Below are 22,562 nucleotides of genomic sequence, written 5' to 3' on the forward strand. Positions count from 1 at the left end.
CTAAAAACAAATGATAAAAAATAAAATTAGAGAAGTACGCGCTTTTATTCTGTAGTATTCTTGCTTATGTCTTAAGTCATAGTGCTCTCACAACTTGCTATCAGGAACCAGCCTTATCCAAAAAAAATTGAGACTGCTACAGTATATCTGCTAGAGACATCAAAAGTTAATGGTATGCTGGTTGTGAAATATTGTCTAACTTTCTGTTTGGTTTATATATGCAGTGGATATATTTACCTTAACACAAATACCATGAATTGCTATTCAAGCCAGGCACAGAGTCTTCAACATCGTGTACCTTTCATAGCTTAAAAAAATTATATCATGCCAATTGTTCTTTGTTGTGTTTGTCTGATCCTTTTATATCATGGCTGTAACTGATGGAAGATAATCTAAAATATAAAGACAGTAGTATCTTTCAAAGACAATATTTTATAAAACTAGGAAATACTTCTCCTCTCCCACCTGCAAAATTCCCTTCCCCCAAACTGAAACCAGCTAATTAGTTCAGTGCAAACAAAGTAATCTTTCTGGTAAGAAGATTTGAATGAAAACAACTCACCCTTCACTAAGGTAGTGGTCATGGTGACTCATTAAAGGAAGGAGTCCAAAAGTTTTCGGGTGAACCACAACTGCTTCCAGTCTAGTGGAAGAAATCTGCCTTTCAGTTTGTGTAGGACAAGATTTGCTCAAGTGCTTTCTCTACTGTTAAAAGATTTTCCTTTGTGTATAATATGGATGATTTAGAAGAAGCTGTGTCAGCGCTGATTTATACATTGACAGCTAAGGATAATAAGATATGGGCAAACATACAGCTCACCCTTTTACAGATTAACCTGCAGAGTGCATTAGGCAAATTTGATGGCATTAAAAGATTTTTCCAATTTGTCTGGAAACAATTTCTCTTTTGTATTGTGTCAAGGGTAACATTTCATGCCATTGTACTAATTTAAATAGCTTTGATAAATTGTTCGAGAGGTTAGAGAATTGTACTGTGTATATATTTTACCTCTTTAAAATAAAAAGGCTATTAACTTAATTGTTAAATGAAATTCATTAGTAAAAATTGAACGAGCCTGAGAAAGTAGGCTGAAATATTCCAACACTGCAGCAGTGGTGCTGTAACGTTGCACCAAAATGATTAAAGATCATATTTAAGAAATGATAGTTTGCATTTAGCTTTCAGTACAAAGAAACACACTATTACAGTTATAAGAATATTTTATTTTGGTGTAGTAATAATTCAGAAGGAAAATATGTATGAAACTAGAAGAACTTCATAGAACTTGGTATATTACATACAAGAGTGGGTGTGATGATTTATTAATAAAGTAAAACGTTATCATAGATTCAGAAGAATCACAGAAAATACTTTACTAAAAGCCTCATTAGCCCTGATAGCTAATATATAATTAAAGACAGAAGGGCAGAGTTCATTTGTATTTTGTTCATTTTCTTAGTATTGTTCACACATACTTACTCATATATTACCTGACACTGATAAATTACCAGCTTGGAGAAGATCTTCTGGTTGTTTAAAGTGGGGTTTGTATCCTCTTTGCTTTGCAAGTCATGCCCTGAAGTGTGTATGACATTTGGCAGTATTTATAGGAAAAGCTTTTATCAGCAGAGAAACTGGGATTTTGTATTTGCATGGTTGTTAATTTCAGCAGACTTTTTTAATTGGGCAGTATGTACTGTATCAATGTTTTGAATTGAAAAGGTAATATTATTCTTCAGCGAAATGAATGTAAATTTTTCATAACTTAATACTTAAAGATTAATAATGTATGGGATGGATTGCTGAGTTTTATGTCCAGAATTCAAGTGCTCCGTTACAACATCCTATCTGCATATAATTGCAGAGAGTACCAAGTGCCTAGAAAACCAAATAGTGAAGGTTACAGCAGAAATACTAGTTTCATTTGGAGCAGAATTAAAGGAGATAAGTAACCAAGTATGTAAATACCTTGGCCACTATTGTTTCTACATATAGAAATATTCTAGAAGGTAATTATTCTAAATCACACACACACACCCCTGCACCTCCCACCAGATCCAGGCGTGCACGCATGCAGACAGACAGACCCCTAAAAGTGGTGTCTTTCGTCGGCCCCTGCCGCGGTGGGTGGAATTAACATGCAGCTGGGCTGCTCTGATAAATGGATTCTGTTAGGTCACCGAGGGGATGCGTGTGACATTAAGTGATTTACCGTCCTTTACCTTAATGAAATTGTTTCAGCAAGATGACGCTGAGAGCTTTTAATGGATAGCTTTTCTTGATGTAATGAAATTGCATTCCTTTGGCATTTAATATAAGGTGCAGTTATTATTTACTGGAGCTTTCCCAGCACTGCTGTTTTGCGCAGACAGTTCAGAACAAAAAGGGATTTCTGTGGCAGCATCCAGGCCAGCATGCTGTGTGACAGTCTCAAGCGTACAAGCGTATTTGCGAGAGGGTTTCAGTTAGCGTGGCCTAGCTCTGACGGCCCTTCAGGAGGCTTTCTTTGCACCTAACACTGCCAACGTTCGTCTCCCTTACAAATACCTTCCTAATCTGTTTAACAGGCAACTGGATTACAACCAGATCAGCTGTATTGAAGATGGGGCATTTAGGGCTCTGCGTGACCTGGAAGTGCTGTAAGTATTCACGTATCTCTTACTTGTAGCAAGAGCTCAGTATCTGGGGAGTACTAATGTAGAAGCTTATCTGCAAACTGCAGCCCAGTGTCAGGACGGTCTAGTGAAAAGATGTCTTAAAATAATCCACTGCAATGTGCTGTATAATGGTAAAAGATATGGAAAGGCAGAGATATTCCTTTACTCTGAAAGACAGCCATTAAAATAAAATAAAAATAAAAAAAAAAACCACCAGAAAAACAAAAACCCACGCACATGGAAGATACTGTAAAAAAAGAATATTTTTTCTTTTAAACTGGGGGTGGCCTTATTAATGAATCCAATTAATTTTGTAAATTATCCATCACTGTTGAAGTGCTGAACATTTTCAGGATTGCCTTTGTTGTATACTCTGACATCAATTTGATCTTTCAGACTCAGTTTAAGAAACAATATACTATATATAATTGACTATCTGGATGTTTTTCAAAGAGGCATTTTTCTATCAAACACTACTGTTAATGTGTTAAGATGTTTAACATGTCCACATAATCTGCTTTTTACTAACATTTAAAATTTTATGTGTATACATATGCATATGTGTAGAAGAATGTCTTTTTTATGTCACTGAAAAGGTTAGTATTGCAATACTTCTCTTGCATACTTTTTCTCACTGCCTCAAAGTGGCCATCGGTGAGGTTAAAGGTAATGAAATTATCATCAGTGACCCCTGACCTGAAAATAGTTACTGTAACGAGCAAAATGCCTCAGTTTTCAAAGAATCTGAGGCACAGGAAACATTCCTGAAGTATTTGCTCTGTCAGTCAAAATGTCACATTTTTTCTTGGCTTTCTACATTAAGAGAAGTGAAAGACTGTGTATTAGTGAGTGAGTTCATAGTAGTTTGAATCACATTTGCTAAATCACAACAACTTGAGGGAGGTAAGAGAGGGGCGTTTTGTAGTGGGTTTTGTGGGGGTTTTTTTAAGATTCTGAAGTAAAGAAACTTCTCTGGTGATAGCGTCTATATGTCCAAGAAACAAAAGAATATGTGAGCTGCCAGTGGTAAAGCTTTTTATTATTAAGCAATAGTTGATCTTACTTATGAGTGAATGAATCTGACAGTTAAATTGGGTGTTTGGGTTTTTTGGGGGTTTTTTTGGTTTTTTTACTTTGTAATCATAGAATATCAAGCCTATTGTTAACTTTCTGGTATAAAGCCATATAAAATGTAGTGTAGGTCCAGTATTACATCTAATAGTAAAGTTGATGAATTGTTGGTTGTCTGTCAGTAAACCTGATGTTCAGAGAGATTTTTATCTTTGGAACTCATACATATGACTGTACAACTTTTCCAGTGATGGCTTAATCTACTTATTATGGTTGTTAATACAAGCCTTTCTGTAAAGTGAAATTGTTAAATGTGTTCTAAAAAGGTCATCCTTGCAAGTTTAAGTCAGTAGTAAAATTTTCACATTATTTTCAATGAATGCAAAAAAGGAAAAAACCTGTTAAAATGTCTGCTGAAAAAGTAGATAGTTAAAATTTTGTAAATGAATATACATAGAATATTTGTTCAAAGATACAACTAAATGTTCACTATCTTTATTTATGTTAGGTGAGAAGCAACCATGTAAAGATTAAGTTTTTCAAGAATTGAGAGAGGTATTTCAAACACCAGTGAAGATTTTGTATCTAATTCACCTTCCTTTCGAATATGGCTTAAAGAATGAAATATAGGTAGATCAGACCATATTGTATATGCACTGAGTAGCAAATAAGACTACATATTTTGTTTTCATTTGGAGTTAATTATTCTAGCTAAGCACAAAATGTATATATTACTTCAAACTACAAGTGTATGATGAATCTTTTAAATAGGTTGCTGTCCTGTTTACTGACAGTTTGAATGTTTACCAAAGTAACTGCTCTTATATATTGGTTAAATAATTGCAAAATCTTAGAGCCTATTAGTGTTAAAGATACAAAATCGACCTGAAATCTGGACAAATCTGAAACACAAAAGTAATTACAGGTACAACCCACCATGTGAATTTCTGTGAAATTTTATTTTTCTATGTTCTCTTTCTATTTTATTTTTTTTTTAAGAAAAAATCTGCTGTACTGGGGAATCAAACTATAGGAAAATATATAGTGCTGTCATTAAAAAAAAAATAAATTATCTGAGAAATGAAATAAATGTCTTTCAGTCCTCCCACTTTTTGCAATAGTATGTAACACTTAGGTAAAAGTATTGAGACAACTTTTTTTTTTAATTACATCTCTTTAATGAAATCAAATGTTTTCATCATTAGATAGAAATAGTTACAAAAATTATTTAATTATTTATGTATGCCTTATATGTACTCCTGATACTTTTCTCTACCCTTGAAAAAATAAATTAAGCTCATGTATACAAAACATCAAAGCAAACATCAGACATCTGAAATTAAAAATTAAAACGTTTGTAGATACACCTTATTTAAACAGCTAACAGCTATACAAATACGTACTGATTTCCATTCCCTTCATTGAAAAAATATGATTTTAAAACCTTTTAAGAAGTTATGAAGGAAGAACTATGGGAGCTGTCATTTACCATGTGGACATTTTAAGAAAATCCTGGCAAGATTTACTGATTGTCATTTATTCTTTAAGACACCTTTTACAGATATACCCACTTGGCCATTTTTTGTTGTTTCATTTTTGTTCTGTTTTGAAAAAGGGCATGATTTACCCTTTTTCTTCTTCTTTTGATTATGGTCCTCTTTGTTTATGTAGCCCTGAGAGCACACAGGGGAGATCCCTTATGCACAGTGAAGAAAACACTTAGGATGTGGAATGAGTAAGCACACAAAGGTAAAATACAGCACATTGCACCAGTAATTAATCGCTTGGTTAATGCAGAGGTGTATAGCCTGATCCTGTTTGGAGTGCTGTGAATTTACCTTTCTGTGTTTCAGGATCAGAGAGTACTTAAAAATTTATTCAAAATGAGCACAAATTACACTTTCTTTTTTTTTTAAGAAAAAAAGAAAAAAGGACAAAGTAAAACTTTGTATTTCAAAATGGAAAAAAGGTTTGGTCAGTGGGAACTATTATTTATTAGTGCCATAGCCATATGTTTAAAATCCCAGAGCACATTATTCTGTTCAAATGAGTAACCTCTGAGGCAAAACTGTAAATTCTATTGCTTATTTCCTTATTCCAGAGTCAAGCTTGTTTGCATTTGATTTGCAGCCTGAAGACAATATTTAACCCCAGGATCGTTCATAAGTTTTGTTATCTTTACAAACTACACTTACAGAGTATGATGGGTCTGTGCTAGCCAACAATTGGCTAAGATTTGTTCCTAGTTCCTATCTCAAGTTCCAGGCACCTTGTCTAAAATTTAAATTATTAGTTTGCTAAAGTATTAGAATTCCTGACTCCTTCCCTTGTATAACAGAAAGTCTCTTATTGTCCATGCGGTTCTGGATCATCTATAGCAACTCTGTTCCATATTAAACCTAATTGCAACCCAGAGTTAATATTTTCCTAATATTCTTGAAAAAACAGGCAGATCTTGTGTTTTTTTACAGAAAATACAGGCTCTTGGAAGCTAAAAAGAGAAACTGGAGTCCTAGAATCAAGGCTTTTTCTCCAAGAACTCTCTTTACGTCAGGATTACAAGCTTAGCTTGAATGCCATAGATCTTCATTGGTGGAATGTCTGTTTGACTGAATCACAGGTTACTGGGACCTCAAATTACTTATGATTATTAGTGGAATGCTGTTTTATCAGGAATTGAACAGGGAGGAAAAGTATATCTAAAAGCCTGGTTTTTTTTCCCAATATCCATCCCTAAAAAGAGTACACCATGATCTTTATTAGCTAAGTCTTTTTCAAAAGTGTAATAAACGTGATGTAGCTCTAATATGTTAATATGCTTCTTCTTGACTTTGCAGCACTCTCAACAATAACAACATCACTCGACTGTCTGTGGCAAGTTTCAACCACATGCCCAAACTCAGAACATTGTAAGTAGTCCCAGTGAAACTGGCTGCCATTTTTATCAGTCCAGTATATCATTTTTACCTCTATCAAATTTTGTCAGTGGTCTATAAATATGTGTACAGGCAAAGAAAGCATAAGCTCAATTAAAAAAGTATTGAAGCTGACAAGTGTGAAGTCTGTGTGCATGTGTGGCACATAATTCTGTAAGGTAGAGCTAACAAGTGACCCCAAAGCTGATACTGGGACTCAGGACATAGAGAAGCAGTTGTATCCTTTTCCATCAGCTTTTTTAGGATGTGGGATGAAAATGGTTTCATGGCCTTTTCTCAGTTTAGTTTTTCATAATGCTTTATTCAGTCACAGAAAAGCTTTACCTTTTAATAAAAAAGATGAGGGCAGGGGGGATTCTCTTTTATATGTTACAGCTGTATAGAGAGAGAAATTGATGGGTTTTGAAAGTCAAAAATTTGTTTTACTTTGAGCTATTGAATGGGTCACATTTCATTTAGGAATGTGGAAGAATCTTTGATTGGCTGTCAGATGTGATAAATGGGAAATCTTTATGCTTTTATTACTGTACTGCTAGCAGACCTAATTAAACTAAACTGGCTTTCCAACATTCTTTGTAACATAAAATTATAGCATCATCCGGTAGTGCTATTATAATTAAAGTTGTGTCAGCATTTACAATAAGGTCCCCATTTTTAGAGGTTATGACTTTCACAGAACACTTTGGGCTTCTAAAACAAAACATAGTGAAAAGAGTATATGCAAGTGATACAGTTTGGGGATATTTCTTTTGTATGTTTATACTGAACCAAGAATAAATGTATATTGTGTTCAGTGGCAAAACCAAAGTACATCAAGGTATTGATGTCCTGAGGTCCTGAGGCTCTCTTTATAACAGATTTTCCATTAAAATGGGATTCAAAAATGAATGGGATGCTTCTATCAGACTTCAAGAGTAGGTCTTACTGTTAAAGAACTACTTTTACAAAGAACCTGTCAATTTTCTTTAACGCATGTTGGGTTGTACAACAGTTTTAAAATCACTAGGGCTATTCATTTGAGTTAACATACCTTTTGTAACTCAAGAAACTTCACACAGGTGAGCAGTTCTGTTGATTTCGTAACAGAATAGTAATTATTCTTGCTTGGACAAGTATAAGAGCATGTAAAAAGTGCTGATCATGGGCTTTTGGTGGCCTCAGTTACATTTTGAGAATGGAATTTCATTCCATTCTTTTGGGTCTGAGACTTGAAAACATGGATATCTGTACCCCTCTCAAACCTTCAAATACAGTTTATATTCTGAACCACAAATTACAGTGAATCAAATTAGCAACATTCATGTTTCCAGTGGGGTAATTTAACTTTTAAAAAATTATTTTAGAAACAAAAGAAAATGGACTCACAGAGTCCTAGATTATAGCTGTAACATCCCATTTGCGGTCAGAATATGCTTGTATAACCATATTGATTTCAACGGCATTAGTTCTGATTTTCAATGGTGTTCTTGCCTACAGCTGGCCACAGATTGTACTGAATGAGTGTGCTGTATTGTGAGTTATATTTGCAAAGCATTCACCCAAGAATTAGTACAGGGAAATATGTTGCCTTTGATTTCTAGTCATTTATGGGGAAGAAAAAAATGAGTTAGTGGAAATCTTTTGTTTATGTTGGCTACACATTTCATGTTGCTTAACAGATTTTTTTTTTTTAAATGGATTAATGAGACATCTTGTCTAAATTCTGATTTTCTTGCACTTCCTTTCCAGTTAGTTAGTTAATATTGAGCACATCAGCTAAAAAGGACCAAAATTACATTACTCAGTTCTGGATGATTCTGAGTAAGGATTTGATTTATAGCTGTGGACATCCTTTTCTGTAGTTTGAGAAAATGTAAGAGCCAGAGAAAAGTAATTTACTTAATTTAGTGAATATATTTGCCTGATATTTTATCAATGGCAAAGTACATTTTGCCACTTGGCAAGGAGCCATGGTCTTGTGTTGGACCCTGCCAACAGAGAGGCGATTTACTTAATTCCATCGCTTGCTGCCATTTGGTCTTTTAATTTCAGACATTGTTTAGAACATAGGTCCCTAGGAGCCAAAAGCAGCTAATCCCCCTTTCTGTGATTAAACAAAAAGAGAGGAAATCAGAAAAAGGATGTGAAAAAAGGTGTTTTATATTGAGTTATTACTCTGTCTTGTTCAACAGAAAATGAATATGACCTGTTAAAGGGATTTTGCAGGCTGTTTCTATAGAGACTAATAATGGCCAGACTTACAGATATATCTAATTGGAAACCAAATCTTTTATTAACTCTTTTTTTCTGACAGTATATTATCACTGTAGAGCAATTTACTTGAGACATTTTTGTCTTACTCACTATTTGTAGAGATCTGGACTAATGAGTCCCATGGCAGCTTTCAAGCTCTTGTATATTTATTTCTTTCTTTTAGACAAGAGAAAAGAAAGTACAGATAGGTTACGTTATTAGGAAGCCTTTTTTTCCTTCCAATTAATTAGACAACAAATAAAATGTAATTTTCCTCATAGTATATTTTTATTTATTAGGATTTAACTCCCAGATTTTCAATGAAAGATACAAAACCTAGATTCCTCATTAACAATTATTTATTAATAAATCATCATAGCTTCTTGCTGAAGGGGGGGGGTGGGGGTGGGGAATTGACTGCTTTTCTGTTTGTTCTTCCTAATTTATTGACATGATTCCTTCCATGCAGTCGTCTTCACTCCAACAACCTCTACTGTGATTGCCACCTGGCCTGGCTGTCTGACTGGCTGCGGCAGCGGCCGCGAGTCGGCCTCTACACACAGTGCATGGGGCCATCCCACCTCCGGGGACACAACGTAGCCGAGGTCCAGAAACGGGAGTTTGTCTGCAGTGGTAAGAGAAACAGATTGTTCACAGAGTCCTGTTTAAAAATACACCTACTCACAGCACACTGGTGGATGCTAGTGCTGCATGTTGGCTTTTGCCAACTTTTGCATAATGCAAGCATTAATGTTTATTAAATATTAAACTAATCATTTTTATCACTATTTGTATCTTGTGTGGGGGTGCTTCTGTCCTTAGAAATTTTGTGAAAATGCTGCATTCACATAGATTATATAGCTTTCTAAAAGTATAATTATGAGGGAGAGGTGCAGAAAATGAAATAAAAGGTGCACTGACTGACAACATAAGGCCTTTAGTAATAAGGAATTACTCTCTTTTAACTTTTACAGGTCGTTGCTATTTCTTGTTGTTATTTTCTCAGTTTAAATAAATATTCTGAATCCCTAAGTAACTTTCTGAATGTAATTGGTATGCTTTAGTGCATCACGTTATTTTCTGATATGAAATGAAATGACTAACAGTTCGTTACTAATCACATTTTCTCTATTCAATTTTTTTTCCTTTATTCATATCTCCTAGATGAGGAAGAAGGCAAGTTTATCTTTCTTATTTAAATATTTTTAGACTCAGACTGAAAATTTTCTGTAAACTTTTACTGTTTCAATTTACCTCAAAAACATTAAAAAGAATATGGAATATAGCTATGTGTCTTTTCAGCAGGGTTGTTTCTACGGGTTGATTTTCTGCAGACCCCCAGAAACCTATTACCAAATATGCCAAAATTTGCACAGATCTATGCTTTTAAGAGTTTTATGGAGAGCACAATGTTTTGTCCTTATTAAACAGCCTCTGACATCAAAGTTTAAGGTACTGCCATCTTCACCTGGCAAATGCTAACATTATTCTTACCATTAAGTCTGCCTTTATGTACACCTAAAAAGGCTCCTGACAAGATCACTTCATAAATCTTATTTATAAATGGTATGGCTGCAGAGCCCAAGTGTCAAGAACAGTTTTATAACTGGATCATTATAATGCTAATTTTGAGGAAGGAGAATAACCATGTTTTCTCCCTGGATCACTGTATTTTTGCTTAATAAAGTCAGGTGAAATATTTCCTGCCTGTTAGTATAAAAAGCGTAGTATATGTTATTAGTTTTGGCAGCTGTTTGTACTTTTGTAACACATACATAAATGTGAAATCAGATTATTATATTGTAAACTACTATCTCAGAAGACTAACCTTTTCAGTAATTTAAGACTTGAGATGTTGTTATTTGAAGTTGTAAATAGGAACGGCACTGACTGCAACTTACATTAACAAGCTACCCTTCCTATATTAATATATGACAGTAAATATAGTGAGAGAGATCTTATATTAAGTGGTTTCATAGTTAAGTTTTTTTTTTTTTTTCCCTGAGAATTTCAAAACAGTCTCTAGCTTTTTTTTACCTTAATAAAAAAAGAAAGAAAAAGAGGGCTTCTTGCCTTTCTCATCCCTTTGTTCCTTTTTGTATCATTACAGAACAACAATTCTGTATCATTAAATCAATACAAGAATGAGTGCTTTAATATATTATAAAATGTGCAATCTGTCTATTTGCAGGAAAATATAATCAGTTGTTTACTTTCTATAACATACCTAAATATGAAGTGATTATGTTTAAATGCAGTTATAAATGTTGAGTTTAACATACAGTACAAGAATGGAGTGAAGGTCGGGGAAAGTTGTGTAAATTAGCCACCTGAGTTAGTAAGAATGGTAGATTGTGAGAAGTGGTCTGCTGAGCTAACAGAGACTGAGAGTATGAGCTGTGAAGTCAAAGCCTTTATTTATTTTTGTGTGACTGAACGAAAACATCATAACTCCAAAATCATCTGTAAGCAATATATAACTGAAGGATTTTCAGAACAGAACATAACTAGCAGGACACCTTCAGTTTTTGTAGCAAGGTTCATTCATTTCTGTTGACATGCATTTTTAGTGCTACACAAAATTCTGAAAACTAAATCAGTAATTAGTTTTTAAAAGCACAGAATAAATAAAATATACCTGAAAAACGGATCTCACTTAGTCTTCAAGAACAAGATGATTTTGAATGCAAGTTGCCAAAGAAGTTGAAAAGTCATGTAATGCTAGCACAGTACTTTAACTATAGCACACTATTAACTGGGTATTTAAATTAATGCAATCCAAAAGTATTGATAGGCTACAATGTTTAAGTTAGAAATTCTGCCTCTAAATTTTTCCAAGAGTGTAAAATGTGATGTTTTACTCTTGAGATAAATGGGACTACTGTTTGACAGTTTTGTGCAATTTTCGGAGAAACTCTTTTCCTTTGCAGGTCACCAATCCTTCATGGCCCCATCCTGCAGTGTCTTGCATTGCCCTACAGCATGCACCTGTAGTAACAACATTGTGGACTGTCGTGGGAAAGGCCTCACTGAAATCCCAACAAACCTTCCAGAAACCATTACTGAAATGTGCGTAATCTGACTTCTTTTTGATGAACTTGCAGAGAACAGTTTTCTCCTAAGTATTCCATTTGTTATTCATGCATTATATAGGGTAGGAATTTTGGAATACACATTCAAATTCAAATATGAAAGGAATATGAAGGTATATGAAAATATTTAAGGCCTTTTATGTTCTCTTATGAGTTAGTTTTGTATGTACTACTCACAATCCATAGTTAAAACTGTATTCTGAGTTGGTTTTAAAAGAGTTCAGGAGTACTTACTTTTCTGCGAGCATCTGGCTTTTCACTGCATGCTCTAAACCCTGTTGCGTTCAGGGTTGCTTGCTGTGCTAGTTCTGGCTGGGTTAATTTTCTGCATAGTAGCTAGTATGGGACTATGTTTTCGATTTGTGCTGAAAAGTGTTAGTAACACACTGGTTTAGTTTCTGCTGAGCCATGCTTACACAGAGTCAAGGCCTTTTCTGCTTCTCACCCCACCAGCGAGTAGGCTGGGGGTGCACAAGAAATTAAGGAGGGGACACAGCTGGGGCAGCTGATCCCAACTGACCAAAGGGATATCCCAGACTGTATGACATCATTCTCAGCATATAAAGCTGGGGGAAGCAGAAGGAAGTGGAGGAAGATTTTGGAGTGATGGCATTTGTCTTCCCATTACATGTGAGGGAGCCCTGCTTTCCTGGAGATGGCTGAACACCAGCCCGCCAATGGGAAGTGGTGAATGAATTTCTTATTTTGCTTTGTTAGCACACACAGCTTTTGCTTTACTTATTAAACTGTCTTTATCTCAACCCATGAGTTTTCTCGCTTTTAGCCTTCTGATTCTCTCCCCCATCCCATCGTTGGGACAGTGAGCCGGTGGCTGTGTGGGGCTGAGCTGTTCAGATCTACTGGGTTCTAGTTTACTGGGGTTAAGCCATGACATTCACTTTCAGTCACCGTATTAGATAAATGTATCTTTGCATGAAAGATCAGCAACCTATATCACCCATAATAAGTATTCTACTAAAGTTGTATCCTCAGAGGGTTATCTGAGAAAGTAAAAATAAGGTGGTTGAATGGGATCTGTGGTATAGTCATCATGTTAATACCATGTACCCATGGATGGAAGAGCATGCATGCCAATAAGGTTGTGTGACATACCATATACAGGAGAAACATTTACAAAAAGTACAACCATGTCCTGACTGTAGGGCAGAGTTGTAGCAAAGGTGCTATAGGGCCTGCAGGCTTCAAGAGCAATGTGGCTGAGAGGTTGTGTGGGCAAAAGTTACTGCTGTATTGTCTTCTGTGCAGGGGAGGAACAAAAGCCAAAGCTGAGCTTGCTGACAAGATGGGCAGGGACTTGGTAGCATGAGCATCTTTCTATGCTGGGGGTGGTGAAGGCAGTGTTTTGGAAGGGAAGCTGGGAGTTCCCTTTAGGGAAATAATGGGAAAGTAGCTGTGCCAGCAACTTGGTAAGGAGGGTCTGGCTAGAAGTAAATGAGTTGGAGAGAGTATTCAGAATAAAAAGCTTGTGGGCACCCTGATGATGTAAGATGATAAGAATTTTGGATAAGGAAGGTGAGAGGAACAGATACCTGAAGTGAAAGAGGTTCCCTGACCATACATCCTGTTGTACATGAGATCTTGAAAGTTTGAAAACAGGCTTCCACAATGAGATTTTAAAATGTAAAGTAGAATTTATAAATTTTAAGGCAATCTCATGGCTTGTTGATATTTGACCTCTATTTTTAAACTTCACAGAATTGGAAGTACCATGGTTTCTTCGTAGGACATGAATAATAATCATGTCTGTTAGTTCATTATTACTGATGTTAAGACCGACCTGTCTGATCCTACCTGACCTAGTTCAGTCATTCAGCCATATAGTACAAATACTTCTACCTTTCACCGCTCTCAGAAAAATCCCTCTGCTTGCAAATAAAGTGACTACTTCAGAAAATCCATGCACAGTGCCTGGGAAGGCTGCACAGTCTCTTTTCATTAATTAGTGAATTGTATACTGGCTTTTTTACTTGCATATGTACATCTGTGTGCACAGAGAAGGAGGAAAGGTATTTCAAGAAAGAAGTAGGGAGTATGTCTCAAACATTTTCCACTGTACTTCTGCTGCTAACCGCTGGAGCTAACCACTGAATGGTGATTACAGACACTGAAGACTGACTTTTGCATCACTATCTTCTAGACCTGGATAGTTTAGTGGGGGAACATGCTGTTAATACCTATACTTCCTTGATACCTTCAGTACTAGAGATTGCAAGGGTGTTCCTAAATCTTTATTTTAAGGGTCATCACTCCCAAAGAAACGAAGAGACTGGATCAAACCAGCACTCCAACCTGGCCAGTGGCCTGCACCAGTAGTCCCTGAAGAATGTTTTTGAAACAGCAATATACAACTTCAGCACTAAAACACCAATAGGACAAATACTTTCCTTGCTCCCAATGTGTCTTGCAGCTCTTTTTCTGAAACTTGAAAATTTGCATAGCTTTCAGGAAAAAATGTTTTCCTTTGAAACATCTAATCTGCTTTAAACCCTACTGTGTTCTTAATCTTCCTGTTATTAAGGTAATAAATTTTCAAGGAGTGGGTTATGCTCAAGATCTTCCAGTTTAAATTACAGTCTTTTAAAATTTCATTTATTTTCCTTTGTCTTTATAGAGGGAGGGAAAATACTTTCCAGTTCATAATTTATACTGCCACCTTCTATTTTGCATGCCATCCTCACTCATCTCTCCTCTAAACTAACCGTTCCAAGTCTGTTCAATCTTTTTGGATGCCAAACCCTTCCATGTCTTAAATCTCCTCCTTTTTCTCTGTATACTTTGTTTTCTGAATTTTTTTGACCTGAAACGACCAGAGTTGAATGCATTATTGCAGATGATAGTGAACTATTACTCTAAATAAATGGAATTTTAGTTTTCTTTCATTTGCCTTTTGCAACCTAATGCTCACGTACTTTCTTCAAATGCCAGTACACATTACACCATGTTTTCCCTTGAACTATCCATGAAGAGTACTAGGCCTTTTTTCTTTGCTCTTACAGTTTTGTCAGGAACCAGAAGTTCATAACTGTAATCTTATTCCATCCACAGACATTTCTGAACATTGAATCGGGTTGCATGTTACTTTTTAAAGCTGCTCTATGAAAGACTTGAGTCCTCTCTGCTTTTAAGTAACTTCAACATGCAGAAAGATTATGACATTCCTATATTGTTATCATACAACAAAAACTGTTTTAAAGCTTCATTTTTAAAGTACTTTGCAACTGTTGCTTATAGCAACCCCTTGAGATTAGATTAGGAAGAATGATTGTATTCCATAAAATAATCTGCTTTTTTCACTTATTCCTTATGTAATAATGTTGTCAGTATGCCAAAATGGTAGCTGACAGTAAACGTTTGAAGAGATGAAACTGTGCTGTCACGGTAGCATTCAAAATGCTGAGGAGCTGCTGGGCACAAGGCAGAAGGGTACAGTGAGCACTGTATTTCCACCACCACCACCATTATACAGTTCCAACACACATGGCTTTATTATATTAATCACCATTTTAAGCACATGCTTTAGCAGGAGCTTTCCAGTTCTCAGGGAGAAAGGGAAAGAGAAGTGAGCTGGTTCCCTGTTGTTTTCTGAAGGATGTACAGGCTTTAACAGCCAAAGTATTATTAATTCACTGATTTTTAGAATATCACCATCGCCAGATTCTTGCACACAATGCAAGAAAATTGGCATTATACTTCTCTTTTACATGTGCTTGATGTTGTCCAGTCTTCTCAGTAGTATTTCATATTTGTCAATCTTTTTCTGCATTTTCAACTGAATGTTGACATCTGATTTGCTAAACATACTTCATTTACAGGAACATTTGAAAAATCCATAATACTTTCAAATTCCCTTACTCTGAACAAGTTTCTCTGCCCTATACTGTTGTCACCTGTTTGTAGGCTGTATCTGCACAATCCAGTGCTGAGTACTACCAGCTTGTCATGTTATGCTTCAGCCAACTTCATGGTCCACAAACACCTCTGGTGCTTACATGTTTCCTGCCTTTTGTCTTTGCTTTATTGCATGCCCTGTGAATAACCTTTTCCCATGGGACTGACATTAAACTTCATTGTCAACCCTCCTTTATAGAGTTGCTTAAAATTTGACCAATGATTTTTGTGAGATTTCATTTTTGCATCCATTTCTGCCTCTTATTTCTTTGTTCTTATGTGTATAGCAGGTTACTATGGATAAGTATATAATCCATATTTAGTTTTTTAAGATCCAAAGTCCTGTTATTTTTTTCTTGACATACTTGTGTAGTTTGCCTTTGACACATGATCATGGTTTTTGATGTTTTGCCATTTTTCCTATTAATTTCTTCCATCCTTTCTCAATGGAAAGCCTGACCTCGTTCAACTCCTTGGTATACTATGAAGCACTGATTTCTTCCTCTTTGCTCAAAACAAGACTTCCTTTAGATAAAATGTATGATATGATTGTGCATGAAAATACTTCGTATTCGTTACATTGTCAGTCCATCTAGGAAAATGCTGCGTAAAATCTAAGTGGTGTGAATTAATAATGTTGTTATTTGTCCTTCCAGTGTATGTAATTAAACTGGAGGCTTAAAGTGTACATTCCATGCTGACAATTTTATGCTTTTTTTTTTTTCACAGGGGGTTGATAACTTAACCTGTATCTAAATAATGTGCGAAAACCCTCTTTAATGGAATATTGAATTTCCTAAGTATTAAACACTGGCAGTTTCAATTGAGTAAAATTTTGCAATGTTGAAGCTCTGAGTTAGCCCTTGTGGGGATAGCGAAAGAAAAGGCTTTCTGTTTAGAGTCTAATACCGATGTCATAACTTTGCATAGCCTTGATAGTTTTGCTGAACAACTGGTTTGGGATGACATTTTAAGACAGTAGGAGCTGTCTTCTCTGCTAATAGCTACTTCTGTAGCAGAGCTGGCAGGGAGACTATGTGCTTGCACTGCAACCTCCCTGTCTCTGAGTTTGGTGTAACAGCCTTAATCACTGAGGAAAACGAGTTTGCACTGGAAGCTGAAGTGGTTGCAGAACAAGAAGGTGCTTTGTGATGGTGGGAGCAAGAGGAGGCAGAGCCTGTTGCTGAAATGCTGTTTCATTCCAGAGCAGTTGGATTTACCCGTGAGCATCAGGGTGTTGCTGAGAGGGTTTCATCATACCACTCTGTCTGACTTCGCAAATGGTACGGAAGTCAGTTGGCTAAAACTAGCAATTCTTGTCGCTTGAAGCTGATTAGTAGGTAATGCGTTGTCTGCCAAATCCCTCTTGGGAAGATGCCTTTGGTAACAGGACTGCTTATCTCCAAGTAGCTGCCAGTGAAAATGGAAGGAGAATAAAGCCTGTGGTGGTCCTCTCTTTTTCCCTTCTGGTGTGACAAAGCCCAGAACAAAATTAAGTATTCAGCATCTCAGTAAATGTAATTCTTAATCTTTATTGACTTAGTACAATTGTATCTTTACCAGTTACACCCTTTCTGCAAAATTAATCCTCCTCTTTATTACCTAAATAAACTCACATGCAGCTAAATAAGAATACTTAAGCTTTTTTCAGGGTCTGTCCAATCAATATGATAGTATTTGAGAAAGAAATACTTCATATTTCATATATATTTAAAAAAAAAAATAAAAAATTGTTTGAGCACCAAGACTCCCCCAGTTTTAGTGCAACTACTAATTCTGCAGGAGGCACAGAATTAAAAAGGTACACAGATACACCTTTGCCTCTGGGCCAAATGAAAAAGTTCCATACCACAAGTGACCTGCAGGAATTATTTTGGGAAGTTTAGCATTTTCCCATAGCCCTATTATTTTCAGGTCTGTATTGTAAATATTGTGACCCAAAATACATTGCCCATAAATGTTACATATTAATAGTCTTCAAAGTTTTGTTATTTAGTGTGCCTTAGTTTAGACATTTAACTCAAGCAAAGAATGATACATTATTAATTCATTAGAAACATCATGATTTGTGTTGATTTTGATGTGTTATTTAAACCTCTCCCCCTTTCCATCCTTTATGGGATGTTCTTTCATTGTCATGTTCAGTCTATTGAGCTTAACCAACTCCAGTGATCTAATGCACCTAACACTTTCCTCCTTTGTCGTACAGCTCATATATTAAAGGCATTAAAGGTCATTCTTAAGGTTCAGAGCTATTACTTTAATTGGTTTTAGAAAGTATAGCCTTTCTAATGGTGATAGAATTTATCAGCCTGTATGCAAGCATTCCTTCCACATTTTAGTTTTTCAGCACTGTTAATCTCTTTTCACTTGGTTACATTTTAGAATTCACCTTCTGAGTGAAAATTCTTTGAATGATTGGCAGAAATAACTCCAGTTCCCTTCAAATAGAGACTTTTTGGCACGTGTTCAAACAGACTATCAGAAACGTTACAAATAGCGACCCAGCAGCAATTCTATTAATTGTACTGGTACCTTCTCAGAATGGTGTGAATAAGTGACAGGCTCTTATTTCAAAAGAAGAGGCCAAAAAGCCATTAATGAGCTACTACCTTGTGAAAATGCCGCTTTTACATTCTTCAGATTTTCTCTTCTCTTCTGTGGCTTGAACTATCAGTCAAAGTGGTTCTAAAACCCCTTTCCTTACAGTAGTATTATGAATAGAAGAAAGTAAATACAATTGCAGTTAAGCAGAACTACCTGCTCTGGTAACCACAGCTTTGTGTAAATGATTATTTAAGCAAACAAGCATGGAGTTAAACAGTTGTTTCATGAGAACTTCATTTGCATTTCCCATGAGTTTCCTAACTTGTCCCCTCAGACTTGTCGCATCTTACCTCCTTGATTTCTACTATTTTTCTTCATGTTTTCATCTTCCTCCATCTCATTGTCCCGTATACTTTGTTTTCATAAGTCTGTTGATTAATGATTGTGTATTATGCCAAGCACTCAACTACATCTTTGTGAGCTGTGTGATATTAAGCAGGATTAAAAGCTCCTGAGATTGTTTCTCACTGTAACACTCAAATTATATTAAAGGAGAAGGGGGGGGGGAAGGGAAAGGAGAGAAGAGGGAAAAATAAGGAGGAAATGAGATCTGACAGAACTGAACTTGACAGATGAACTTAACCAAAATAAAATGGTGAGTGACCTGATCACACTGCAGAAACTGGGGAAATGCTTTGTGTAAATGTGGAATTTTATTTGAGAACTGGGAGCTCAATGTATGTATCTTTTCCAAGCTAAGCTTGGCATGTGTACAGTTTCACCATTTCTGTTGGCTTTTAAAATCCATCCTTAGCTAAAAGTCCAAAGTACAGCCTTAAAAAATAGTGATTGAGTAGGGAGATTCTTACACTGAGATGCAAAGATGCTTCTAAGGATGACCCTTTACAGAGAAAAGTCACTTGGGAAGGGTTTAGGCACATTTGTTGAAGACAGTTCAAAAACTTATATAGCAAGAAAACTCTGAAACGTCAGAGATAAAGCAGCTTTCTCTATTTTTAGCAGCTCAAAGTGTGATTCGGCTATCTACAGTAGCCTGACAGAAATGAGAGCAAACCCTGCATCTTCACAGCCTGAAAGGAATGGGTCCAAATCCCAAGGAGAGGATGCTATAAGTTACAAGACATTAAACTGATTATTGTTTTCCAGTGTCTGCATTTTTTTCAGCTTTCTAGCTTAAATCAAAATATTGGGGTTTTTAGGACTTATACAGAATGTGAGTTCATAAATATCCTTGACCTCTTAAACAGTTAAGCTGTCAGCCAGAGGTCTTGCACATCCAGTGAAGTTCTGGAAAGGTTTTGCCAAGTCGGTTTCTGTATATACATATGTATATGTAGTCATTTGGTCTTGTTTCACTATGTATTGTGAAGATTTTTAGTAGGTTGCAAGAATCCTCTGTAACAGTATTGATCTTTTTCCAGAAAATATGTGCTAACTTTCCCATTCTACCCTAAACAGATAGATCTCTTTGGTCTCTCTATAAAATGTTTCACAGCCGTTTCATTATTCTTATGCCTCTTTTCAAAACTTTTCTGAGTTATCAAAATCTTCTCTTAATTCTTGACGTAACAAATGCATACAATACTGCCAGCGTATTCAGGTGTCAAGTGAAAAGATGATGTCTACTTATGGATTAAAAAAAAAAATAGTTATTACAGTATTCAGTTGCTTATGAATACTGATGCATACTTTGGCCAGCAGTAAGCCAGAAAAATATTCCAGTTTTTTGAATTTTGAGAAATTGCTGGATTGAAATAAAGTGCATTAAAAGATACATAAGTACCTTGTGGAGACATTACTATTTGCTAAATGCCCCTTTGACAAATCCACATGATTTGATTAATACTTCCTTAACTCTTAATCTAACATTCCAAACTTTTGAGCAACTTCGTGTAGCTGGCATTTTTTTAATTAATTTTTCTCATATATGCTTCTTTTCAACTGTACTTCATGTGTACTGTTCTTTAAATCTTTTCTTAGCTTCTTCCCTTTTCAAAGGTTTTTAAGACTAATCCTGACTAGGCATTGGACTTGTTGTTCAAAATTTTACTAGTGGACTAGGGAGACATTTTGATTTTTCAGTGAAATATAGAGCTTTTGCTTCTGTTTTGCTTAACAGTTACTGCATTTTTTTATGTCCAGAAGCTTATTTTGAATAGGAGTATATGAATTTTAGATGCATTATTATTAAAGTATTAGTTTTATGCTTATCTTTTCCCTATAAGTTTGTTCAAAAGAATTCACAGGAGTATGACTTTACATATGGAGTAGGACCAAAAAAGGTTCCTAGTGAAATAGAAATATATTGTGCAAAATAGCTGACATGAAACTAAAATTTTAGTATCAATATACAGTGTAACTGAACTTTGCCACATCCTGCAGCACCTAATTTTAAAGGCTATCACAGGCCCTGTTTAATCTGTTAATGCAAATATGGCCATTAACTTTGAAAATCTTTGCATGAAAATAAATGTAGTACTACTTCATAATTTTAGTAGAAAGGTTTTATGACTTGCCACTCCCTGTCATAAGTGACACTGACTTTAGATTGTTCATCTGTGGCATCAGTGATGTGAATACAGTTCTCTGTATATACTTTTCTTTGATCGTGGGAAGGTCATTATTTCTTGGCAAAATCAGTATTTATGCACATTGCAATATAAAACAAAATGGTTTGTTTGCTTTATTAAAAATGTAGAAATCTGTTAAAATGTTAACATATGATATATGCATATAAACTCACAATAATTACATATGAAAAATGCATTAATCATGAGAAATGTATTGAATAAATGTGAAAAATTAAAATCAGGTAAAGGAGTCTACTGAGGTATTAAATTCTTTATCTTAATATATTTAATTTGACAATGCATATTTCACTGAATGACATTTAACTTATCTTTGGGATTCCCACCTTAATATTTCTCAGGCAAAACTTAAAGTATGTTCCATTTGACTGCCTCAAAAATAGACGGTTTTGCTAACTTGGTAGCTAATCCTGTCTGCTTAACACACACAAGAGAAATGTAACTGTAACTTTTACTCAAATTTGTCTTCCTAATCTGAAAATTACTGGTAAATCATGTGGCTTTACACTTTAAAACAAAAAAAAAAACAAAAAAAACCCTACTTTCTTATTTTAGTCGTCAGACTTTTGTAGGTAGAATATTTAATCTGTTCTTTGTTAGCATGTGTTCTGTGCTGCCATTGTTCACATCTTTGGCTTTCTTCATACCCCTGTGTCCTATCTTAAAAAGTAATTAAATTCAGAGGACAAAGGATAATTTCAACAGTTGAGAGGACACAGAGAAACAGAACACAGCAATTGAACCAGGAACATGTGAAACCAACGCTAGTTTCCAGAGACACTGGAAGTAGGTGTTGTCCAAAATGAACAGTTCCACTTCTGGGAGTTTTGTGCAAGTTTTGATGGGTATTGAGGTAGAAGAGGCACCTTGAGGTGCATGTCTGACTCTGCCAAGGGAAAGAAAATAACTGAAGCATGGAATAAATGAATATTTTATACAGCATGAAGAGAAGCTGGAGAAGGCTCATCTAGCTCTTCCAGAAAAACCCTCATAGAGCTCTGACAGCTGTGCCATGCTCCAAAGATGTTGTTACTCTTAGATTTTATTTTCAAATATGGCTCTTCACTACTGATAACTTTTCCTCAGCAATAATGGGAGTGAAGTTACTACAAAAGAAACTGTGGGTACTGACTTCACTATTTTGTGTTTCATCATCAATGGAATGCTTTCTTCATTATTTACATGTTGCTAAATACGTGGTCCAGTAAGCAGCAACCACTTGTGAAAAGTATTCTCAGTTTAAAAACTTCATTTAGATTATTGCAGCAAATTTATCGTGTAAGTCCATGAATTGTTTAACAGGTAGTAAAGGCTTCTGCCACACTGTTAGTGTTGCACGACGGTGGGATTCTCAAGCTAGTGCTCCTGCTCAACAATTCCAGGTTGACAAGTCACGGCTTGTCATGAGCCAAGAATATAGGAGGATTATATCAATTTTTTGTGAAATTAATAGTTACTCTGAACAGCTCAAGTGATTTTTGTAGCATAACAACTCTCATCAAAAGTAG

General features: G+C 35.5%; 1 protein-coding gene across 17 annotated transcripts in view; it reads left to right on the forward strand.

The window, feature by feature from the left end:
• Positions 1 to 22,562, forward strand: part of SLIT2 (slit guidance ligand 2) — a 267,201-nt gene that overhangs the window by 165,855 nt on the left and 78,784 nt on the right. For 13 of the 17 annotated variants that reach the window (XM_074904574.1, XM_074904577.1, XM_074904578.1 and 10 more), the window contains exons 6-9: positions 2,569 to 2,640; positions 6,567 to 6,638; positions 9,367 to 9,530; positions 11,828 to 11,966. In XM_074904574.1, the coding sequence (XP_074760675.1) occupies positions 2,569 to 2,640; positions 6,567 to 6,638; positions 9,367 to 9,530; positions 11,828 to 11,966 (447 nt within the window). Of the gene's footprint in view, positions 1 to 2,568; positions 2,641 to 6,566; positions 6,639 to 9,366; positions 9,561 to 10,061; positions 10,074 to 11,827; positions 11,967 to 22,562 lie in introns of all 17 variants that reach the window. The other 4 variants (XM_074904590.1, XM_074904588.1, XM_074904589.1 and 1 more) reach the window with 3 other exon arrangements.

This window comes from Athene noctua, chromosome 4 (genome assembly GCF_965140245.1).
Source record: "Athene noctua chromosome 4, bAthNoc1.hap1.1, whole genome shotgun sequence".
In the NCBI taxonomy this organism is placed as follows: domain Eukaryota; kingdom Metazoa; phylum Chordata; class Aves; order Strigiformes; family Strigidae; genus Athene; species Athene noctua.